We start from the raw sequence: 24,399 nt of genomic DNA on the forward strand, positions 1-24,399 counted from the left end.
GTTCGTTAATGATCCATAGATGATTGGTTTATTTAGCTAGATTGAGGAAAATGCATGAGGCGTTGTCTGCAGATTGAATAGAAAAGGTCGCTGAGCTTTTAATTAAGCTCAATAACAACTGACTTCTATTGAGTGACGGGTTTTTCTAACGAGTACCTGTGAGCATACAATAATGACTACATTTCAAGAAAAATCGTAAATCTAATCTCAAAGGGGGACTATATGCATGAAAAGAACAGATCAGAAAATTTCATATAGGTATCGTACAAATTGTTCTTTTAGAGTATACATTGCTCAGATTAATAATTAAAACAATGAAATAAACTTACTCACCCATCCAGATTTTGGAGACGGTGGTCGCCAGAAAGATTATAAAATGAAGGCATCGAAGTATTGTTGTGAACATGATTACTTCAGGACTCGCTCCTTTCCTATACCAGGGAAATGGATACTTATAATGTAATCTTCTCAAACTATATATGGAGCTTACATCAAATTCAAACTCCTTTCTTTCTTCTTCTGACAAGCACATGGTTAATTCCGCCACTTTTCTATTATCAGAACCTGCAAATGAAGATATCAGAGTGAGCATGGACGAAGCCATGTAAGGGGGGCCAAAAAATATTTTCTTCGATACAATAAAATTTTTCATCAGCACCGTAAAATATTCATTATAAAATAAATACAAAAATACTAGTAAAAAAATTATAGTAGAGCTTTGCGTTCTTTTAAATCAGGAAATCAAATTTATAATAGTGTCAACAAAAATATTTAGCTATTTCTCTTTAAATATATTTAAGTATAAATGGTCAGGAAACTCATCATAATAACTCTAAGTTATAGTAATCTTTAATTAGCAAGTAACACACATTATATGAAATTGTATTTTGACAATATCTCAAAAACTAAATATTATGTTTATTATACTTACTCCTTTTCAAAAAAAATGTTTATTATACTTAAAAAAAATATTATACTTATTTAGAAGACGACAAGTTATAATTTAAATAAGTAAAAATATTACCTGGATGATGAATTTAAATTGAAGATGAGTAGATCAATATTAATATTAAATAATAAATTTATAATGCACGAGGACTAACTATTCTATGAAAATGAAGAAGTGAAGTGAGGTATAAGTTTTTTGGATAAGACCTCCACCAAAGATTCTTATTTTTAAAGAAGAACCATATTGACATTTATATTTATCACATATCACATTTTACGATCTTTCCTTTTAAATTAGTATAATTGTATATATATCCATATTTTTGTTTATTTTTATTTTTAAATTTGGTCTAATACAATAAATTAGAAAAATCTAAGAATTAAAACTTTATTTTACAATGTTAAATATTTTTTAGAAGCGAACAAATATTTTTTGAGGGGGGCCAAATTTTTATATTTATATAAATATATAGATAAAATACAATTTTTTTCAAAATTATATAATAAAAATAACAATACTATGGAAATCCTAGGGGAGGTCATGACCCCTTCTGGCCCCTATGTAGCTTCCTCCCAGAGAGTGAGACTACTTTTTTCCAAATTTTGATGGGGGTTTGAATTTGATTCAGACAGGTACCTTTCATAAAAGAAGGCATAGGGTTAACAACATATGAAGTAGTTTGGTAAGCATGCTAAATATGGTTTGAAACTAAATGCCCTCATTTAGACCTTTTAGTTTACTACCCCTGCTGGTCAAGAATATATGAATGAAATTAGCATATATCCGACGGAAAAACAGCGCTTTATGTGAAAAATCCTAGAATGAGAAAATTTTCCGCTCAATGATACTTTATCATCCCATGCAATGATATTTTAGCAACCCCCTTTTACGGCTTACTTCCTTTTTTTTTGTACTGCAGAGCATTAAATCTACTAACATGCATGCATCTGAAATGGTCATCTGCGGACCTCATTCTTTATATCATCCTTTTGTTGTAATTTCGCTGTTAAAGTTGCAGTTGATATTCTCGTCGAGAACAATTTGAACACCATCTGATCAATCGTTGACATGGAGAATGGAGATCTCACTAATGTAAGACGATTAAGGCCCGCTTGTCTTAACAATTTACGGTATCTTTCTGCATATCTTTTTTCTAGTAGAAGTCTTGATTAGAATAAGATTTGACATACGTAAATTATTATAAGATTACTTATTTGATTCGATAATCTGCAATGTTGCTTCAATATTATGGATTGCGTAGGTGCTTTGAAGATGACAATCTATAGTAGAAGGTTTATAGCTCTTCGAAATTGTCTTAAATGTTCGCTCAGTATTCATCTGTAGATCAGTTAATTCAGCTAGACTGAGGGCATGAAAGATTATATCAGTAAAAAAGATACATTATTGAGATTAATGATTATAACAAAGAAATAATTTCATCTGCCCACACCTCTCTAGATTTTCGAGACAATAAGAGCATCAGCATGGATGATAATAAAAACGAAGAAATGATGCCCGTCCCCATTCTTATCAAGATTTTAAAGACAATTGGAGCATCAATAGATGATTATAGTTTGGAGCCTAGGCATCAACATACCGAGCAAAGGCATCGAGGTGTTGCTCAAAAATATAACTACTTGAGGGCTGTCTCCTTCATGACATGCTTCCTTACACCATGAAAATGTTTCCTTACAATGTAGTCTTTCCAATCTATGGAACTTACATCAAATCCAAACTCCTTCCTTTCTTCTTCAGACAAGCACTCCCATAGTTTCGCCATTTTGTTATTATCAAACCTGCAATTTTGTAGGTGGTCAATTTATGATTATAAACTTTTCAATATCAAAGTTAGTAGGCGATTGAACAGACAGGTACCTTCCATGAAAGAAGGTGTAGGGTTGGTATAGATTAGCCATGTACTTAAAATATTCTATTGATTTTCTTCGAATAAGTTCCTGTTTGGGAGAAATCTCTTCATTGTCATGTGTGCTCTTCATGTCAGCCAACAGATCTTCTACGAAGTCGAAGAACTTGAATGCTGATATTTGGACTGGATTTCCCTCACGATCAAAGCAAGGATTTAAGTTAAAATGCTGATAGACCAGGTCCAGCAGATGCCGAGTTATCAAAGGATTCGCAACAGATGAAGTAATCTGGTACACATGATCATCACTACCATTGTTGTCTTCTAGCTTACTTTCTTTGCCACCATGTTTTGCTATGGCCGCTAATGTTGAATTTACAACAATGTCAGCTGGTACCTGTAGCATATATGAATGTTTGAGATACATTATCACTGCATATTTAAGTTTTAATTATCATTTTATATGTAATTACGAAATTTTACCACATCCAAGGCAATTTCCGGGCTCAAAAAAAACCCTGGGAGTTTCCCTTTTCCATACAAGAGCATAACTGGATCCATCATCCTGTTCACATTATTAATACAAAGAGTGATGTGAATACATGTACAGAAATTGTAAGTAAAAATATATTTTCACCAATGAAAAGCCAAAACTGAGTACAAGTTCACAAATAAGCTGAGTTGATATGAGTAAATTTATATGCTTATATAAAGCTTACCTGTTACCTTCTATCCAACCCGGAAATGGTTCGTTTAAAGTGCTTTCGATGATGCTAGGCCGAAGTATGATTACAGGCAGTTGTCCTTTTGTATCTTCGACTACCATTTCACCCATTGCTTTGGTAAATGCATATGTGTTTGGCCACCCATAATTCTGTGCCCTGCTCCAACGGGGAGAGTTAGAGTCGGAAACAGGATTCATGCACTTCTAATTTAAGCATCAATTTGATAAATATGTAAACAAATAATAATGAAATCGAGTGAGATAGACTTAATTACCTACTCATACCCAAATCCTTGAGATTTCGATCTCTTTCATTTTCCTTGGAAGATTCTATCATTTCTGATGCAAGCTTTATTTCAGCTTCAATCATACCAGCACTGTTTGCTACATAATGCCCCTTACCGAACGATTCTTCAATGATCTTTCCTTCACTTCGTCTCGAAGCATAAGCTGTACCAATTAAAAGACTAACAGGTTACAACTTGCCCGTTTTTCTGAGTTTAAAATTATGACTTATGATTTAACGTGATTTAATGTGATTAGATAAGAGTTTAAAATGTCTGTTTGGATAATTTTGACTTAATAATGACTTGTGAGTTATTAAAAATATAATAATAAAAATGTTAGGCCGAATAAACTCACTATATATGTTATAATATAGTGAACACAATCCAAGACAAACACAAGTATAAGAGAACAAATCAATAATCTCTTATTCACAAATCACAGTAGCTTACAAATAATCTCTTAGTGATTTATATCTTATCACTAAGAGCTGCTAGGTTACACGAATGATATTCAATTGTTAACTCATCTAGAGTAAACCCTAAGCTGTGTTTATATACACAGTTACATGATATCTACTGATTGATTTATAATTATCTGCTTCCTAAAATAATCTAATCAGTAGCTATCCTTCTACTGTCCTGATCTGCACAATCTCTTTTGATCTTTATCTTCCTTACTTAGTGAAATATGCTCCTGAAAATCAGCCGCCTGCAAACTCTGATCATCGCTTAAACTCTGATCCAGCTGGCAGTCGCTAAACTCTGATTTCCAGTTAAACTCTGATATTTGCTTCTGCACACTAAACAAGTTAGATACCTGTGACATCATCAAATATGTAACAATCTCCCCCAACTTGTACATTAGACAGAATGAACAAGTTCTATATATTTACTGATGATGTCAAAAACAATCAAGGACAAATGCATGAAGTAACTGATCTGCATAAATAAATTAATACTTACAGAGTAGGCAGAACTAATTACAACTTACAGTACATATCAGAACTTAGTCAGCCAATCAGTCTATACCCATAGCTCTCCTTAACAAACTTGGTAATCAGATCTTCTTCAATTTGCTTCAGAGTCTGTATCATTTGAGCTTTGACAGTCTTGAGTTCTTCATCTTCATCTCCTGTCTGGTATATGGCTGATCTCAAAGCATTTGCTTTGCTTCTCTTCATTGCTTCTCCCAATTGAATCACTCTGGGCCTGTCTGCTTCATTATTATAACCCAAGATTCTGGTGTTTGCAATAGTCTCCATCACAGAGCTATTCTTCTCCATGTCAATTTCAGAACCATCATCTTGAGCTATTTTTGGAATGTATTCTTCATCAGGCTGTACTCCATAAAATCTTCTCTTTTCTCTGATTGTTCTCTTCATCAAGTCTGACCACCTCTGAGTAGCTTTATTCTTGATCTCCAGCACATAGTGAAAATGCTCCAGCTCCCTCAAAGATTTCAGTAACAAATCAGCTTCTGAGATTCTATAAACTTTGCCAGACTCCAGAAATATAGCAATCTTTTCTTTGTCTTCTGCCCCATCATGAGTGTCCATTAAGATTTGAACTGACTCAACCTTATCAAGATCCTCCTGTGTTACAGCTTCGCCTACTTTTTCAGTTAGAGGATAAGGATCCCTGAAAGTAGTTGCTGAACCTGTTTGAATCTTTTCTTTTCTGTGACCAAGGCCAGTCCAGTCATAAGCTTCTTTTCCTCTGGTTCCATGAGATCTGATTCTGGTGAGCAGTTGGCTTTCTTTGTACAGATTTGTACCAAGACTTCCATATAAACTCTTTTTCTTCTTCTGATCTTGAGTCTTCTCAGAATTTAACTTTAACCAAGAGGCTTTAATGTCTTCAACTTTCTCTTCTTCAACTGAACCTTTAACTTGAGCATTGTCAGTGGTTAAAGCTATATCAGATATTGGCTTGCTTTCACTTCTTCTTCTTCTGATTAACCCAGCTTCTCTTTCTACAGCTTGATCAGATACATCAGTGATTATATTTGCATTTCTGCTCAGCTCTAACATCCTCTTAGAAGGATTCTCTGATGCTATCTTGATCATTGACTTCTTTATCACAGGAGGAGCTGAAGGAACTCCATCAACAGGTTTCTTACCTTTATCTGCTATATCAGATTCAGATTGAGTCTGAGATTTAGTTCTTGGTCTGTTGATATCAGTGTAGTTTACTTCACTGATTACTATTCCCTTTTGTTTTGGAATTTTCTGTTTCTGAGGGGAATCAGTAATCTGTCTTGGCTCATCAGACTTTGTTTTGCTGACCTTCTTCTTCTCAGCAGCCAATCTTTCTTCTTCAAGTCTGATGGCCTCAATGTCAACTCCTGGATTCTCTTTTTCAAAAATTTTCCTTGCCATGGCTTCATCAATTGCTTGCAAGGAAGGAGATTTATAGAAGAGAGTGGTTTCTTTGCCTCTGAATTTCAGAGTTTGACAAAATTTCTGAGACTCAGGGTCTCCAGCTTCAATCAGCTTTTCAGCTTCAGCAACCAAGTTTTCTTTCTTCTTTTCCACTTCAGAGTTCACAAGATCAATTTCTTTGGATAATGCATCTGAATCTCTGACTGCTTTGGTTATGTTCTGAGCTTGAGTTACAACAGTCAGTTCCATTGATCTGTGTTTTTGAGATTCTCTGGGTGGTCTCTCAGAGCTTGCTGCTTCTCTACTGTTCTTCTTTGTTTCTTTACTTTGCAGCAGCTTCAGCTTTTGCTGTTTGTTTATTTCCCCTTTTTCTGCCTCATCATCATCTGGCTTTTTCCTTTTTAATTGCTGATCAGGTTTGCATTTGTCTTTGGATGTTTTCTCCCCCTTTTTGACATCAGCAGAGGTGAGAACCTGTACCAGCTGTGCCACAGAAGCACTCAAATCTGCCAGAGTATAATTCATTGAAGCCTGAGTGGCTTCAATAGAGGTAAGCCTATCTTCCACAGAAGGTGATGTGGTTCTGCACATCCTGTGATTATATGACAAGTGGCAAATTTTCCTTCTAGCAGGCTCAGAAAATGGAATTGGAGAGCTTGGAACTGCAGGTGCTGTAAATGGAGTGGATTCCCTAACTGGTGACAGTATCTTAACTGGGGAATCAACCCTTTCTGGTGAATTTTCTCTGACTGGCTCAGAGATTATAGGGGTTGATGTGACTTCTGTTCCTTCATCATCATCAATGTCTGCAAGACAAATACTCAGAGTATGTGACTCTAGAGCTTCAGTAGCTGCATCAGAGTTTGCAGCTTCAGTAATCTCCTGAGCAGGAGCTGCAACAAGAACTTCAGGTTGAAGCAGAGAATCCTGAATCATTTGCAAGACCAACTCTATCTGTGCATCTTCTGATTGATTGGGGACAGCAGGAACTGTTTCTGACACAAGAATATCAGCTGCTATATTCTCTTCAACAGACTTTGTTCCTTCAGATTGATCATTGTGATCAGAGGTTGACTCTGACATTTGTTGGTCAGCTGCAGCAATATCAAGTGGCACTGCAGAGATAGGTTCTATCAACAGTGGCTCTGCAGATTGATCAGAGAAAGGAATCAAAGGTTGTTTAGGTTCCTCTGATTGTGGTGGGTTCACAGTCAGATCAGTAATAGAGGTTGCCTTTATTTTCTTTCTCAGTTTCTTTGCTGGTGGAGGAGAAGGAATGTCTTCTTCTGATTCAGAATCTGAAATCTTCTGAAGGAATCTTCTTTTCCTGGGAGGAGGAGATGGCTGTTTGGATGGGGATCTAGAAGACCTCAGTACCCTTTTTGGTGAAGATATTACAACTGGTCCTTGTTGGGAAGAACCAGAGGTTGGTTTGGGATCAGCAGTTGGTATTGGGTTATGAACTGGAGATGGAGGCTGTGGGATATTATCATCAGAGAATAGGGCTCCATACTTGTCTGGTAGAGCTAACTTCAGCTTATCCTGTACAGTCACAGGAATAGCAAATACAGGTGCAGCATTCTTTTTACTATCCTTTTTAATCAGATCAGTAAAAGCTCTTTTGGTGATTTTAAAAGGGAGTTCATTTCCTTCTTCAGGAAGGGGCACATCAGGGAAGCAGTAAGAAAATATAAGCTGACAAAATCTTGAGTAGTAGACAATATTCATATTTTCTTTTCTCCTATCACCAATGAATCTCAAGATAGATGTAGCAATATCAAATTTGAGATTGTGGATTAGAAAATACCCAATCTGCTGGCTGAAGATGGGGATGGCATCAAAGTTGCTACATTTGTTGCCGAAAGCCCTGGTGATGCAATCATAAAAGAAGCTCCACTCCTTGCAAAGATGTGGACGCTTAAGTTCTCCCATCTTGTCAGTACTTGCTGTGTACCCAAGAAAAATCATCATGTCCCTCAGAGTTTGAGTAGGAACTGATGAATCAAACTTCTTTTCTTCAGGAAGATGAAGAGCCTTCCTGATAGTTGCAGGTGAGATAGCATACTCTTGGCCTTCATAATTGCATGTAAGAGATGGAGAACCCTTTTCACCGCCATCATCGTAGTTTGCTGATCTCCAGAGGGTTAGGACTTGAGAAGGGGAGATTTGCTCTGGCTGAGTTAGAGCATACATAAGCTCACTGTGAGCCAGGAAATCTTGAATAAGATGAAACTCCTTGGGTGCTTCATTATTATCCAGAATAGCTGAGTAGTTGTTGGTGACAAATTTTGCTCCATTGTACTCGAAGGCAGTAGTCGACATGATTTCTGAAAAAAAATGAGAGTTTGAGGTTATGCAGGTGTGGTGTTTGACAAAATGCTTGAGAGAAATCGTGAAGAGGGTTTGAGAGAGAGAGAGAGAGTAAAGATCGTGTGTGAGAAATGAAAAATTTCAATTTCTGACAACATATATATGTATACGCATGCTGGTGAGAGATAAAAGCTGTAGTGGGGCACGTGGCAGGTTCTAAACGGTAAAAAGATGTGGTAGTGGAGAGGTAATTATGAGTGGCGTGTGAATCTGAACAAACATGCACCGGTTACCAATAAAACACAATTATTTACCGTGTTTTTCTCCACTCAGGAATTCAAATGGTTTTTCTACCGTTTGATAATAAAAACTAATATTTATCTGACCAAAATATTTATTTTAACTCGGACTTCGATCAGAGGCTGACCATTGACCAGAGTTTAAATAAATGACTTATAAAATGACAAATCAAAGAGTGATCATTGAATCTTGTAATGATGAGAGATAAATATTCAAGGTCTAAACGACGCTTGCTCCTCAGAATTTGCAAATATTTATTGAACTCTAGTCAAAAATTACTCGAAGCCAAGAAAAATCGTTAATCACAGAAGTGGAGTGGGGTGTGTGATAACATGAATATTCTAATGTCACAGAGATTGTCAAATTTCTTAACTAATATTAGAAAGACTCAGATTATTAGAAAATTGTTTAACCATCTCATAAGCCGAGTTTCTCAGGTTGTGGATCAGAGTAACTTATTTCTTCTCTTTGAAATCACAAATGTCTTTTGAAAGGGAACTCCTCATGGTAAGTGAGTCATAACCTTTATTTGACTTTTTGTTTTCTCAGAGTATTTCTCCAGTAATCAGAGAATGTGAAAAGTCACCAAAAAATTGTTTCAATTTTTGATGCATTTGCTTGATACCAGCAGTGCACTTGGTTCTTTCCTTTCACAAGTTTTCTAAGATCTCAAAGGAGTACCTGAGATTATTTCTTTTGCTTTTCTTTTCTTTTGATTTTCTTTACTGAGAAGAAATTTCTTGAGGACCCATAACTGAGTTGTCTTAACTCTTAGCTTAGAAGAGGAATAAATCAGATTCTTTTCTGAGTACATGTCTAATATTTAAGAAGTAAGACAATCTAGGTGACAAAATTATCTCATGTGTTATGTGTTAAAGATTTCCACAGCTGTAATATCACAAAATTCAGACTTTAGAGAGGCTTAAGACTAAATTCAGTTAAGTGCAACATATTCTTCACAGGAATATCTTTCATCAAGAAAAATTCAAGTCATCAGAGTTTGTCGGATCAGAGTTTAAATATCAGAGTTTATCAAATCAGAGTATAATTATCAGAGTCTGAATGGAGAATAACAGATGCAGTTGCAGATAAGATTTATAACAACAAATACTAACAGATAAAGTGTTTGTGCAATGTGTCAGAGTTTAGAGAGGACCAGATATCATCCCTAATTCGTTTACAAGCCTTGTAAATGTTGCTTCAGCCAATGGTTTGGTGAATATATCTGCCAACTGCTGATCTGTTGGAACAAAGTGAAGCTCTACTGTTCCTTCCATCACATGTTCTCTGATAAAATGATACCTTATGCTGATATGCTTGGTCATAGAATGCTGTACTGGATTTCCTGTCATGGCAATAGCACTTTGGTTATCACAATAAATAGGAATTTGAGTCAGAGTTAACCCATAGTCCAGTAGCTGATTCTTCATCCATAAAATCTGAGCACAGCAGCTTCCTGCAGCAATATACTCTGCTTCTGCAGTGGATGTGGAGATAGATTTTTGTTTCTTACTGAACCAAGAAACTAATCTTCCTCCTAGAAATTGACAGCTCCCACTTGTACTTTTTCTGTCTATTTTGCATCCTGCAAAATCTGCATCAGAGTAACCAATCAGTGTAAAGTCTGATTCTCTGGGATACCAGAGTCCCATCTCAATTGTTCCTTTGAGATATTTGAAAATCCTTTTGACTGCTACAAGGTGTGGTTCTCTTGGATCTGCTTGAAATCTTGCACAGAGACAGGTTGCAAACATGATATCAGGTCTACTAGCAGTCAGATACAGGAGTGAGCCTATCATACCTCTGTAGTTAGTAATTTCTACTGGTGAACCAGTATCTTTATCTAACTTAGTGGCAGTTGCCATTGGAGTGGTAGCAGCTGAGCTATCCTGCATGCCAAATTTCTTTAGCAGGTTCCTAGTATATTTAGACTGATTAATGAAAATTCCTTCCTCAGTCTGTTTAACTTGAAGTCCCAAAAAATAGCTCATTTCTCCCATCATGCTCATCTGATATCTAGACTGCATAAGCTTTGAGAATCTCTCACAGAGTTTAGGATTAGTAGACCCAAAAATAATATCATCTACATAGACTTGAACTAATAGCAGATCATTACCATGGTTGAGATAAAAAAGAGTTTTATCAATTGTACCTCTGTTGAAACCACTGTCCAAAAGAAATTGAGCCAGAGTTTCATACCATGCTCTAGGTGCTTGCTTTAGTCCATACAGTGCTTTATCCAATCTGTAGACATGATCTGGAAATTTTGTGTCCACAAATCCTGGAGGTTGTTCAACATATACTTCTTCCTCCAGCTCCCCATTGAGAAAAGCACTCTTTACATCCATCTGAAACACTTTGAATTTCTTGTGTGCTGCATAAGCCAAGAAAATTCTGATTGCTTCCAATCTGGCAACTGGGGCAAAGGTCTCATCATAGTCAATTCCTTCTTGTTGAGAGTATCCCTTAGCTACCAGTCTGGCTTTATTTCTTGTAATTACACCATCACTGTCTGTTTTGTTCCTGAAAACCCATTTAGTACCAACTATTGATCTGTTCTTTGGTCTTGGTACAAGTGTCCAGACTTTATTTCTCTCAAATTCATTTAACTCCTCCTGCATTGCTGTTACCCAGTCTGCATCCTTTAAGGCTTCTTCCACTTTCTTTGGTTCTGTTTGAGATAGAAATGAATGGAATAAACACTCATTTGCTGTTGCAGTTCTAGTTTGTACTCCAGCATCTGGATCCCCAATAATCAGATCTGGTGTATGAGACTTAGTCCATTTTCTTTCATGTGGCAGTTGATTTCTGGAACTGGATCCTCCCCCATGATCCATGCCAGTATCATTTTGATTTTCTGATGCCTCTCCCCCATTATTCATGCTATCTCCATGAGCATTCTGAGTTTCTGATGCTCCCCCTGAAGATGTGTTCTCCTGATTCTCTGATGTAGAGTGATCAGAGTTTGAGGAGTCAGAATCAGAGTTTGAGGAGTCAGAATCAGAGTTTGTGTTTTCTGCCGAGTCTGCAACATTTTCATTCAGATTTTCATTTTGAAAGTGCTCCCCCTCAACATGTGCTTGAGGATGGTGATCAGAAGTGACATGTTCTGATATTGTCTCAGAGGAGTTTATGGAATCAGAGAATGCATCTTCATCTTCAAATCTCAGTTGCTCATGATCTTCAAAATCTTCCATTCCAGTAATTTTCTTATCATCAAAGGACACATGAATGGATTCCATGATTACCCTTGTTCTCAGATTGTAAACTCTGAAGGCTTTTGTTGATAAAGGATAACCAACAAAAATTCCTTCATCAGCTTTTAAATCAAATTTGGTTAGCTGTTCAGGATGATTTTTCAGAACAAAACATTTACACCCAAATATGTGGAAGTACTTGAAATTTGGTTTTCTGCCTTTGACCATCTCAAATGGAGTTTTCCCATGCTTGTTTATTAATGATGCATTCTGTGTGAAACAAGCAGTTTGCACAGCTTCAGCCCAGAAGTAGGTTGGTAGCTTTGCTTCCTCCAACATGGTTCTAGCAGCTTCAATTAGAGTTCTGTTCTTCCTTTCTACAACACCATTTTGTTGAGGTGTTCCAGGTGCTGAAAATTCCTGTTTAATGCCATTTGCTTTACAGAACTCCTCCATTCTGAAATTCTTGAACTCAGTGCCATTATCACTTCTGATGATCTTTACTGCATCTTTAGAGATTTTGTCCAGCTGTCTGACATGGTCAATCAATAAAGATGGTGTCTCATCCTTGCTGTGTAGAAAATATACCCATGTATATCTGGTAAATTCATCAACAATGACCAGAGTATATCTCTTCTTTGCAATGGACATTATATTTACTGGTCCAAAAAGATCAACATGCAGCAGATGATATGGCTCAAGAATTGAGGACTCAGTTTTACTTTTAAAAGAAGACTTCCTCTGTTTTGCTTTCTGACAGGAATCACAGAGTCCATCTGGAGCAAAAACTGATTTTGGAAGACCTTTCACAAGATCTTTCTTCACAAGCTCATTTATATTACTGAAGTTCAGGTGAGATAATTTCTTGTGCCAGTTCCAGCTTTCTTCAATACTGGCTCTGCCAAGTAGACAGATTGTAGAGCTTTCAGAGTTTAAAGAGAGCTTGGCTTCATAGATGTTTCCATGTCTGTATCCTTTTAGAACAACTTTTCCAGTGGTTTTACTGATAACTTCACAATGTTCCTCCAGGAAATCAACATGATATCCTCTGTCACAGATTTGACTTATGCTTAGCAGGTTGTGCTTAAGTCCTGAAACCAGAGCTACAGATTGAATGATGACATTTCCAAGATTGATATTGCCATATCCCAAAGTTTTCCCTATGTTGCCATCTCCATAAGAAACATTTGGGCCAGCCTTCTCCACAAAGTCTGATAGCAGGGCTTTATTTCCTGTCATATGTCCTGAGCATCCACTGTCCAGAACTAGGATGTTTTTCCTGTTGCCCTGCAATCACATACACAATTAATGATTAGTTTTAAGGACCCAGACTTGCTTGGATCCTTTGTTCTTGTTAAGTTTGTTAACACTAGCAGCGGAAGATTTATCAGAGTTTATATCAGAGTTTGTGCTAACAGACTTTTTAACAGATGCTGAACTAGGAGAATCAATCTTTTTCCTCAAAGAAGGTTTTAATTCATAATAATCATAATATAAACTATGGTATTCCTTACAAGTGTAAATGGAATGCCATAAACTACCACAATGAAAACAAGGATTCTCTGGTCTAAATCTAGTATTCCTAGTCTTAACTTCTGATTTTGGAGACATAGCATTTATGTCCTTATTTTTCCTGCAAAAAGAAGCAAGATGGTTAGGATTACCACAATTATGACAAGTTTTCCTAGGAGCATTTGGAACAGGCATGTAATTGTTGCTTTTGTTTATTCCAACCTTTCCATTCCTGTTTTTCCTAGGTTCCTTAATCCTGTTTTCTTTCTTAACCTCCTTGAGTTTATGCTTAAGCTGTTTCTGAGTCATTAAACCAATATTAACCTGTTTAGGAGTATCAGTCTTTGATTTGTCCTTAGTCTTTGATTCTGAAACAAATCTTACTGGAACTACCTTAGGTTTTTCAATTTTAATGGTTTCTTGTTTATATGACTCAGCTTCATTTTTATCAGAGTAACCTAACCCTTTCTTCCAGTTTCCACTTTCTAAGATATTCTGAGTAGTCTTACCTGAGTTAGTCCAAGTTCTGATTATCTCTTTTTCCTTAACAAGTTCTGATTCAAGAGAAGCATTTTTCTTTAAGAGTTCATTTTTAACAAAGATAGCATCATCCCTTTCCTTCTGAACTTCTAGCATCAGAACTAATTCCTTTTCAAGATAATCATTCCTTTTCTTGACATTTAAGTTCTCAGATTTTAGTCTTTCATTTTCTAAAGTCTGATCTCTATAACTAACATGCAGAGTTTTAAGAAACAATCTTAACTCAGTTATATCTTCAGTATCAAAAGCAAGAGTGGAATGAGGTACCTTAGTTTCAACAGTCTCAGTGCTGTTGTCCATGTTTGCCATCAAGGCATAGTTGACTTCATCTTCTGATTCTGATGTGTCTGCCCAGCTTCCTTTCTTTGTGATAAAGGCCTGTTCCTTTTCTTTCTTAGCTTTCTTGCACTCAGTTGCAAAGTGGCCTTTTTCTCCACAATTGAAGCAGGTGTACTTAGACTTATCAGATTTTCCAGATTTTTCTTCTTTTCTTTCATTCTTTTTGAAGACCTTTTTGTCAGAGTTTCTGTCTTTGGTTGAGAACTTCTTCCCTTTGTTGAAGTTCTTGTAAGCCATCTTCTTGAAGCTTTTTACCATTAGTGCTGCCAGCTGCATCATCTCAGTATCACTGTCATCAGAGTCTGAAGGCATATCAGAGTCTGAGTCAACATCAGAGTTTGATGACTCAGTATCAGACTTTTTGACATGAGCTTTTCCCTTGCTTTTCACAGTTGATTCTTCTTGAACTTTTAGGGCAACTGGTTTGGGTTTTCCACCATGTCTTTTGCTCCTTTGTTCCATTTCAAGTTCATGAGTTTTCAACCTTCCAAAAATTTCATCCAGGGACATCTCTTCAAGATCATGATTGTCTCTTATAGTGGTTACTTTCAAATCCCACTTTTCAGGAAGAGCAAGCAGAAATTTGAGATTTGAATCTTCCAAATCATATTCTTTGTCCACAAGAGACAAGTCATTCAGCAGCTTGACAAACCTATCATAAAGATCAGTCAGTGATTCACCAGACTTTGAATCAAAGTGTTCATACTCTTGAGTAAGTATGGTTCTTCTGTTCTTTTTGATGGCTTTGGTACCTTGACATCTGACTTCCAAAGCATCCCATATCTCCTTTGCAGTTTTGCACCCAATTACTCTATTTGACATTGCATTGTCCAGAGCACTATGCAACAGATGCTTCACCTTTGCATCTTTACTGATAGATGAAATGTCTTCTGGAGTATAGTCCTTCTTCTCTTTAGGAATCATCTTCTGGGGTTCATCTCCCACTGCAACAGAGAGCTTTGTTGGCATGTGTGGACCATCATAAATTCTATCCAGATATTCTGGATCTGTGGATTCCAGAAACATGATCATTCTTACTTTCCAGACAGAATATTCAGATGCCCTGAGGACCGGAACCCTAAGAGACTCATATCTACTGTTTTGTGATTTCTCAGACATGATTGTGTGATTAAGATCTCACTGTAGGTATATCAACAGAGCTGGCTCTGATACCACTTGTTAGGCCGAATAAACTCACTATATATGTTATAATATAGTGAACACAATCCAAGACAAACACAAGTATAAGAGAACAAATCAATAATCTCTTATTCACAAATCACAGTAGCTTACAAATAATCTCTTAGTGATTTATATCTTATCACTAAGAGCTGCTAGGTTACACGAATGATATTCAATTGTTAACTCATCTAGAGTAAACCCTAAGCTGTGTTTATATACACAGTTACATGATATCTACTGATTGATTTATAATTATCTGCTTCCTAAAATAATCTAATCAGTAGCTATCCTTCTACTGTCCTGATCTGCACAATCTCTTTTGATCTTTATCTTCCTTACTTAGTGAAATATGCTCCTGAAAATCAGCCGCCTGCAAACTCTGATCATCGCTTAAACTCTGATCCAGCTGGCAGTCGCTAAACTCTGATTTCCAGTTAAACTCTGATATTTGCTTCTGCACACTAAACAAGTTAGATACCTGTGACATCATCAAATATGTAACAAAAAATAAAAGTGATTATTCATGAGTAATTTATGACTCATGAGTAACTTTTATTAGTTTTTTTTAAAGACCAAGTCACTGAAAAAAGTTCATCAAACTAAATTCTGGTTCTAAGTCAGTTTCTCGCTTACTTCTGACTTTAAACTGGTTTCTGGTTTATTTCAGAATTTAAGCCGATTTCTAGTTTATTACACAAACAAAGCTCTAAACCCCTTACTTAAAAGACTACACGAACAGGCTCTAAGTCTAGTTCTCCATACCCTTTGCGTGAGTAATATAATGACTAGGGATATCTTAACCTGAGTGATTACCTGTTGATACATGCACGTATAACTTGAGCTTCTTACACTTTTTAGCAAAATTTACAATCCGTGCAGCTCCTCTCGTATTAATATCAAGAGCAACATCAAACCTGTCAGAGATAAGAGAATCAAAAATAGAAAAACATACAAAAGCAGATTATTTACTTTAAAAACAGGCCTAGCTACCTTTCGTCAAATGTTGTAGTGGCTGCAGAATTGATGATTACGTCCACTTCTTTTTCTATAAGATTAGCAACATCTTCCTTGATGCCTAAATTTGTTTCACGCATATTTCCAACCACAGGAACCAACTTGGCCAAGACAAACCTTTCATATGATGTTCCATGCTTCTCCCGTAGACACTTGAAGAGCTCTGTACCTACAATCTATTACAGGTACTATACATAAGTACCCCACAATCTTCATATTCTCATGCATGCATGTTGATTATAAGATAAAAAGAAGAAGTTAATGTATTTATGGACATACTTCATTCATTAGTCTTTCCATTGCAGCCTCCTTATCCCTGGCTTTGATCAGCAGAAATATCTTATCCACCTCTGGGATGGTCCTCAGAATCTTCTCCACAAGAACTATATATATACAGAGCAGAGTGTTAAAGCCGATATTTAGATAAAAAGAACTGTGCTGCCACTGAAAAATTAAAATATTATGTAGAACTGAAAGTGTACCTTTTGCTAAGAATCCAGTTGCACCAGTAATAAGAATTTTCTTGCCAGAAAAAAAGTCAATAATTCCAATCCCCTCGTGCACTTTTGAATTCAGCGCACCATTAAGGGATACCAAGCCCTTTTCAAGGACACCACTATTCTTTCCATTATACGCACACAAATGCAGAGCAGAAGAATCTTTTTTGGAGCTCTGATCAAGACGGAAGAACATATTAGCACTGCTCTTCTTTTTTAACAATCTCTGATCAGCGGAAACTCTGTTAATGTCCAGTCTTTGTCGACTGGAGATCAGAGGAAACAGATTTAAAGAAACAGTTCCCATAAGTAGCAATACAGATAGAACTTTAAGGCTAGCTAGTTACACCTAAAACTCAAAGTTATTTTGAAGTAAAAATTCTAGTTGCAGTATATATAGAGCGCTTTAGTTGCCAAATCGTGAAAAAGCTGGCATCACAGAGTAGCCATGGAAGTACTAGATGATGATAATTGATAGCCTCTTGTATTATTTTCAAGTTTTAGCAGCTAATCACCCCTTTGTTTTATTAAATATTACTAAAATCTTTCAATTTTCGTATTCTGCAGACTGCAGAGCTATAAATTTAAACAGAGAAAACAACTTTAGGCATTGAACATATAAATCACGAGTGTGATCATGCAGTAGGGTTATCTGCATTTGTTTATAATATCATTTTGTTATCATTTTCACTTTAGAAGTTGCAAGAATAATTAGCACACCACATAAGAAGAAATGTTGATGAAGTTCATTTTATGAATATAAATCATATGGGAGTTTGATAATATGATTATTGGTGCAGATATTATGAGTAAAGCGTGAGTGCACTGGTTATCTTGCTATAAAATATTGAGTAAATTACAGATTGTGTATACGTAGTTTCCGCTTTGTGTAGCTTATTTTTCATACTATATTGCAAAGCGTGTATACAGAGTTTAAGTGATGGTAGTAGTGCTACGTGTACAAGCGTCAACAATTAAACAGTCTTGTCTCTCTCCAGCCATCTCTATCACCAGCGTCTCTGCAACTTTCTCGTCGTCCATCCCATCCCTGTTTAACCTCTGCTACCGCGTCCCCAGCCAACGCCAATAGGCACACCCAAATCTCCCTCCTCTCTGCATCTATGGCAGCCACCGACACTCTGCTTCTTCCGTTCAAATCCCGACAAGGCCTCACTGTAAAAGCCTCCATTCATCCCTCCTTCCACAACCATCTTCCCCACTGCAACACCCAGTCAAGCATATCCATGTCTCACAACCTTCCCTCGACTAACACCATAAATAAACAACTGGATCCAACGGAAATAGCGGCAGCCTAAACTTCTTCAAACACACCCCACAAATCGTATTAATTTCTGGTCAGCCTGTTCTTCGCACAACTATTTCACCCCGACCACAGTATTCATCCATGATTATCCTCTGATTCTAAGTTGATTTTCTTTTCAAGATTTAGGGTTTTTTATTTTGGGGAAGATCATGTGCACAGGCTTATTATAGCCGTTACGTTGTAAAAGAGCAGTTTATCAGCCCCTTTCTTAAAAACTAGCTAAGAGCATCTCCAAGGCTAACAGTGAAAACTGTTAGCTAAAACATGATTATTTATAATTTTACTGAATCTGTAGTGATTTTTGGCTCCGACGGTGTTAGCTATAATCATTAGCTATATTCAAATATTATATATTTTTTTAATTTTGAAAATATCATGAAAATAAAATTGCTCGATATGGGTTAATGAAAATTAAATGTTATATTTAATAAAAAATTTATTTAATAATAATATTATAATACTTTTATATCTATTTCAATATTTTAAAGTAAACATTATAAAATAAAACAAAATAACTATTTTACCAAAAGCATGTCTTATTTAATCATATCTTTTTATAAATATAGTTAAAAATAAATTAATATTTTAAAACTTAATAATATTACATGTGACTTTATAAATTAAAAAAATAAATAATATATTTATATATAATAATATTGGTTGTTAGAATTTTATAAGTTTAGTTAACGATAAAATAATATTTTACACTTAATAAAATTAAATAATATTATAAATTGTAAATAATACATCTATACATATAATAATGATGAACATATATAAATATTTTGTATATTATAATATTATGTATTTAAAATATACATTAAATATTTTAAGTTAAATATTTAAAAATAATTCAAATTAATATGTTATATATTACAAATAAAAGATATTATGTTTTGGACCAATATTAGGATTACATCTGGAATATTTCAAGCGGGAGATGACGTGGGTTTTTTAGATAACAGCAAAATCATCTGCAAATGTAGCGCACTTGTTTATCGGAAGCTAAATTTATAGCTAACAGGACACTCCGTTGGAGTAGTCTAAAATTTATATGTTAGGTATAATATATATCCACGTAGATTTTATACCGAAGAGGTGCTTAGGGTTGGAGATAGAGATGTTCAAAAAATCCGAAATCTGAAATCCGATCTGGAAAAAAATCTGAAAAATCCGATCCGAAAAAAACCCGGTCTGGCCCGGCCCGGCCCGAGGGCCTAAAACAGGCCTAATATTTTCAAAAAAACCCGGATAAAATCCGGATTTTTGAAAAATCCGGGCTTTTTATAACTAAACCGGACCTAGTATTTTTTGGAAAAGCCCGGCCCGGCCCGGCCCGATCTGGTTTGAAAAAAATCCAGATTTTTTTGGCCCGATCTGGATCTGGCCCGAACAGATCTTTTGTGCATCTTTAGTTGGAGATGCTCTAACGCGTTGTTTTTTTTTTTTTTTTTTTTTTTTTTGACAAACAAAGGTGCTCTAACGCGTTTAGTTGTACGCGTAATGTAAAGTTTTTAAAGTCTTGCACATATTTTGCAATATATGAAAATGGAGTACGCAAAGCGGATAATTCGGATAATCCGTATAATATAATCTTTGAATTACGGATTTATCTTTTTTATTTTCTTGTGTTAAAGCTGCGACTTGCTACTCCGTTATGGTCATGGGTTTGTCCCTTTTTTTTTTTTTTTTTACGTAAAAGTGTAGAACTTTTATTGATGAGCTAAATCAGCTTGTAAAATAGACATAAACTCGGTGGGAACAGAACTTCCAACAAGAATTCGATTTCAAAAAAATTAAAATTATGTAATGAGCAACCCAGACCGTTTGACAAGAAACAACGAAGTTGTACTCGCTCCCCCGACAAGGTTTCTACAGTCCTCCTCCTTTTATCTCAGCTGAAGTACATCACTGATTTATTTGCTCGTGCACGTATTTTTTGATAATAGGACACTCTTCCTGGAATATGGTTGATATCCAAGCTCCCATGATTCTTTTCAAAAAATCTTGTTTTATATCAAAATATTTGAAATAAATCATGATAGATAAATATTATTATTTATATAAATTTGTGACATTTATATTTTGTACAAATTGAATAAATTATGAATATAATATGTTTCATTAAAAAATTGTCAACATGAATATTTCCTTGTAACATATTATACCCTTTGTAGTATACAAAATTTGATATAAACTAAACTTATATAAAAATTTATAAAATAGATTTTTATTTTTGAAAAATATATTAGAATAATATTTGTATATTATTTTTTATAAAATCATTTTATTAAAACTTTAATTATAATCCTTGAAAAAAATAATAAAATGATATGTAAACATTATTAATTATTTAAATCTGTAACATATTAATATTTTGTTTCTAAATTGAATATTATCATTCAACAAGAGATATAATGTAATTTTTTGAAATAAAAACTATTCGATATAAAATTACTCAAATATTAATGTTAGTATGGGTAGTGTATATATAAGTGAGGAGTAGTTTATCCTTGCGTAAATATTTATAAGTCAACTTTCGATTTATGAGTTAAAATCTCAAAAGTTAAAATCCTAATTTTTTGATAGTTTACTTTTATTTTTAAATTTATTTTTACAAAAACATATAGAACCATCTATAATTTATAATATTTTATTATTATAAATATAATATTATATCTAATAAGTTGTAAATATCTTCCAAACACAAATGAAGAGTTTATTTTTGTTCATAATTAACTTCTTTCCTGTATTCTATCAAGAAAAACTTCTTTCATGTAAGAAATAAAAAAAAAATTAAACGACTTCATTGCATCTATTTATGATATTTGAACATTATTAATTATATAAATTTGTGACGCATTAGCATTTTGTTAAAAAATTGAATATTATCTTTCAAATTTATTACACTTATCAAATATAAAAAAATTATCCAATTTAAATCAAGAAAAGATTCTAATCGATCTTTAGTGATAATAAATATAAATATCACTAATACTCTAAATTTAAATATTAAGACTTTTGGAAAACTTATAAATTCCTCAAAAAACAAATCAGAAAATGCCATACTATTTCTGCAAATCAGAAATACGGAAGATATCAGGATTAATAATTAATTTGTGATGCCTATAGTATGGAGCCTAGGCATCATAATACGAAGTGAAGGCATTGCAGGTTTTGTCCTAAACATAACTACTTGAGGGTTGTCTCCTTCATAACATGCTTCCTTACACCATGAAAATGGACCCTTACGATGTAATCTTCCCAATCTATGGAACGTACGTTGAATCCGAACTCCTTTCTTTCTTCTTCAGACAAGCACTCCAATAGATTCTCGACTTTGTTATTATCAAACCTGCAATTTTATAGGTGCTGAACTTAAGTATATATAATTTATATATTGAGAGTTTGTAGGGGATTGAACAGAGTTACCTTCCATCGAAGAAGGTGTAGGGTTTGTATAGATTAGCCAAGTACTTAAAATGTTCTATTGATTTTCTTCGAATAAGTTCGTGTTTGGGAGAAATCTCATCATTGCTGTTAGTGCTTTTCATGTCAGACAACAGATCTTCTATAGAGGAGAAGAACTTGAATGCTGAAATTTGGATTGGATTTCCCTCGCGATCAAAGCAGGGACTTACGCTGAAATGCTGATAGGCCAGGTCCGCCAGATCCCGGGTTATCAAAGGATTTGCAACAGATGAAGTAATTTGGTAGACGTGATCATTAGAATTGCTGTCTTCTTGTTTACTTTCTTTGCCACCATGTTTTGCTATGGCGGCTAATGTTGAATTTACAACGATGTCAACGGGTACCTGTACGTAGTCATGAATGTAAGGAATACATCTTGCTACTGATGCGGATTATCAGATTATCTAGTAGAAGAAATTATGAATTTTACCACATCCAGAGCCATATCAGGATTTGAAAAGAAACCAGGGACCTTCCCTTTTCCATACAAGAGGACAATTGGATCCATCATCCTGTTCAGGTAACGTACTCATCAAAGTTTATTGTGTGATCATAATTACTTTTTGGTCTGCGAGAAATGGATGCTGCAATGTAGCTTACCTGTTACCTTCTATCCAACCCGGAAATGGTTGGCTTAAAGTGCTTTCAACAATACTAGGCCGGATTATGATCACAGGTACTTGTCCTTTCATATCTTCAACTATCATCTCACCCATTGCTTTGGTAAATGCATACGTATTTGGCCACCCGTGTTTCTGTGCCCTACTCCACCAGGGAGAGTCAGAGTTGAAAACAGGATTCATGCACTTTCAAGTATCAATTTGATAATTATGTAAACAAATAATAATGAAATCGAGTGAGACAGACTAAATTACCTACTCAGTCCCAGATCCTTGAGATTTCGATCTATTTCATTTTTCTCAGAAGATTCTATCATTTCTGATGCAAGCTTTATTTCAGCTCCAATATTCAAGCGATGGACATGTTTGAATGGTGTTTCATTCACACCAGCACCGTTCGCTACATAATGCCCCTTACCGAATGATTCTTCCATGATCTTTCCTTCTCTTTGTCTTGAAGCATAAGCTGTAGCACAAAAAAATTAACAAATTACAACTTAACTCTAATTATCTGTTAATGAAAATTAGCACTTAGCAGATATTGCTTGATTACCTGTTGATACATGCACGTATAACTTGAGATTTTCACACTTTTTAGCAAAATTTACAATATGTGCAGCTCCTCTCGTATTAATATCAAGAGCAACATCGAACCTGTCAGAAATAAGAGAATCAGAAGGTCAAAACATGTACGGAAGCAGATAATACATCAAAAACAGGCTAGCTACCTTTCGTCGAATGTTGTAGTGGCTGCAGATTTGATAATTACGTCCACTTCTTTTTCTATAAGATCAGCAACATCTTCCTTGATGCCTAAATTTGTTTCACACATATTTCCAACCACAGGAACCAACTTGGCCAAGACAAACCTTTCATATGATATTCCATGCTTCTCCCGTAGACACTTGAAGAGCTCTGTACCTACAATCTATTACAGGTAATATACATAAGTCCTCCACAATCTTCAGATTCTCATGCATTCATGTAGATGATAAGTTACTGTATTTATCGACATACTTCATTCATTAATCTTTCCATTGCAGCCTCCTCATCCCTGGCCTTGATCAGCAGAAATATCTTATCCACCTCTGGGATGGTCCTCAGAATCTTCTCCACAAATACTATATATATACAGATCATAGAGTTAAAGACGAATACTTAAATAAAAAGAAGTTTACTACCACAAGAAACTAAAATATTATGCAGCACTAAAAAAGTGTACCTTTTGCTAAGAATCCAGTGACACCAGTAATAAAAAGCTTCTTGCCACAAAAGAAATCAATAATTCCAATTCCCTCTTGCACTTTCGAATTCAGCTCACCATTAAGGGATACCATGTCCTTTTCAAGGACACCACTATTCTTCCCATTATACGCACACAAATGCAGAGCAGAACAATTTTTTTCGGAGCTCTGATCAACACGGAAGAACATATTAGCACTGCTCTTCTTTTTTAACATTATGTGATCAGCGGAAACTCTATTAATCTTCAGTCTATGTCGACCGGAAATCAGAGGAAAGAGATTCAAAGAAACAGTTCCCATAAGTAGCAATACAGTTAGAAATTTAAGGCTAGCTGAAAGTTTATTTGAAGTAAAAAATTCTGGTTGCAGTCTATATAGAGCGTTTTAGTTGCCAAATCAGGAATAAGTTGCGGCATCACAGTGTAGCCATGAAACGAAATGATGATAACTGATAGCCCCTTGTATTATTTTCCCTTTTTAGCAGCTAGTTACCCCTTTGTTTTATATATATTACTAAAATCTTTCAATTTTCGTGTTCTGCAGGCTGCAGAGCTATATAAATTTAAACAAGGAAAACAAGTTTAGGCATTCAAAATATAAACATGCATGAGTGTGATAACGCGATAGGGTGATGCATTTGTTTA

General features: G+C 35.2%; 2 protein-coding genes across 2 annotated transcripts; both read right to left on the reverse strand.

Annotated features, from left to right (window-relative positions):
• Positions 1-2,271: 2,271 nt before the first annotated feature.
• Positions 2,272-17,474, reverse strand: LOC135146702 (fatty acyl-CoA reductase 2, chloroplastic-like). Its single transcript, XM_017399076.2, has 9 exons — positions 17,082-17,474; positions 16,879-16,982; positions 16,576-16,775; positions 16,399-16,499; positions 3,813-3,987; positions 3,533-3,694; positions 3,297-3,378; positions 2,825-3,210; positions 2,272-2,745 (listed from the first exon to the last, which is right to left on the reverse strand). Exons 1-9 carry the CDS (start codon positions 17,401-17,403, stop codon positions 2,583-2,585), a joined length of 1,695 nt encoding a protein of 564 aa, XP_017254565.1. The 5' UTR covers positions 17,404-17,474; the 3' UTR covers positions 2,272-2,582.
• Positions 17,475-21,291: 3,817 nt separating this feature from the next.
• On the reverse strand, positions 21,292-24,195 carry LOC108226602 (fatty acyl-CoA reductase 2, chloroplastic). The gene is made up of 9 exons (XM_017401588.2): positions 23,734-24,195; positions 23,529-23,632; positions 23,240-23,439; positions 23,065-23,165; positions 22,767-22,977; positions 22,492-22,653; positions 22,322-22,403; positions 21,853-22,235; positions 21,292-21,775 (listed from the first exon to the last, which is right to left on the reverse strand). Exons 1-9 carry the CDS (start codon positions 24,053-24,055, stop codon positions 21,613-21,615), a joined length of 1,728 nt encoding a protein of 575 aa, XP_017257077.1. The 5' UTR covers positions 24,056-24,195; the 3' UTR covers positions 21,292-21,612.
• Positions 24,196-24,399: the final 204 nt, after the last annotated feature.

Source organism: Daucus carota, chromosome 6, assembly GCF_001625215.2.
Source record: "Daucus carota subsp. sativus chromosome 6, DH1 v3.0, whole genome shotgun sequence".
NCBI lineage: Eukaryota > Viridiplantae > Streptophyta > Magnoliopsida > Apiales > Apiaceae > Daucus > Daucus carota.

Coding starts and splice junctions, on each gene's coding strand:
- LOC135146702 (XM_017399076.2), bottom strand. CDS start 17,403: ATGGGAACTGTTTCTTTAAATCTGTTTCCTCTGATCTCCAGTCGACAA. Junction 3,379..3,532: donor GGTTGGATAGAAGGTAACAG/GTAAGCTTTATA, acceptor TAATGTGAACAG/GATGATGGATCCAGTTATGC. Junction 3,211..3,296: donor CGGAAATTGCCTTGGATGTG/GTAAAATTTCGT, acceptor TATATGCTACAG/GTACCAGCTGACATTGTTGT.
- LOC108226602 (XM_017401588.2), bottom strand. CDS start 24,055: ATGGGAACTGTTTCTTTGAATCTCTTTCCTCTGATTTCCGGTCGACAT. Junction 23,440..23,528: donor TGGAAAGATTAATGAATGAA/GTATGTCGATAA, acceptor TACCTGTAATAG/ATTGTAGGTACAGAGCTCTT. Junction 22,978..23,064: donor ATACGTGCATGTATCAACAG/GTAATCAAGCAA, acceptor TTTGTGCTACAG/CTTATGCTTCAAGACAAAGA.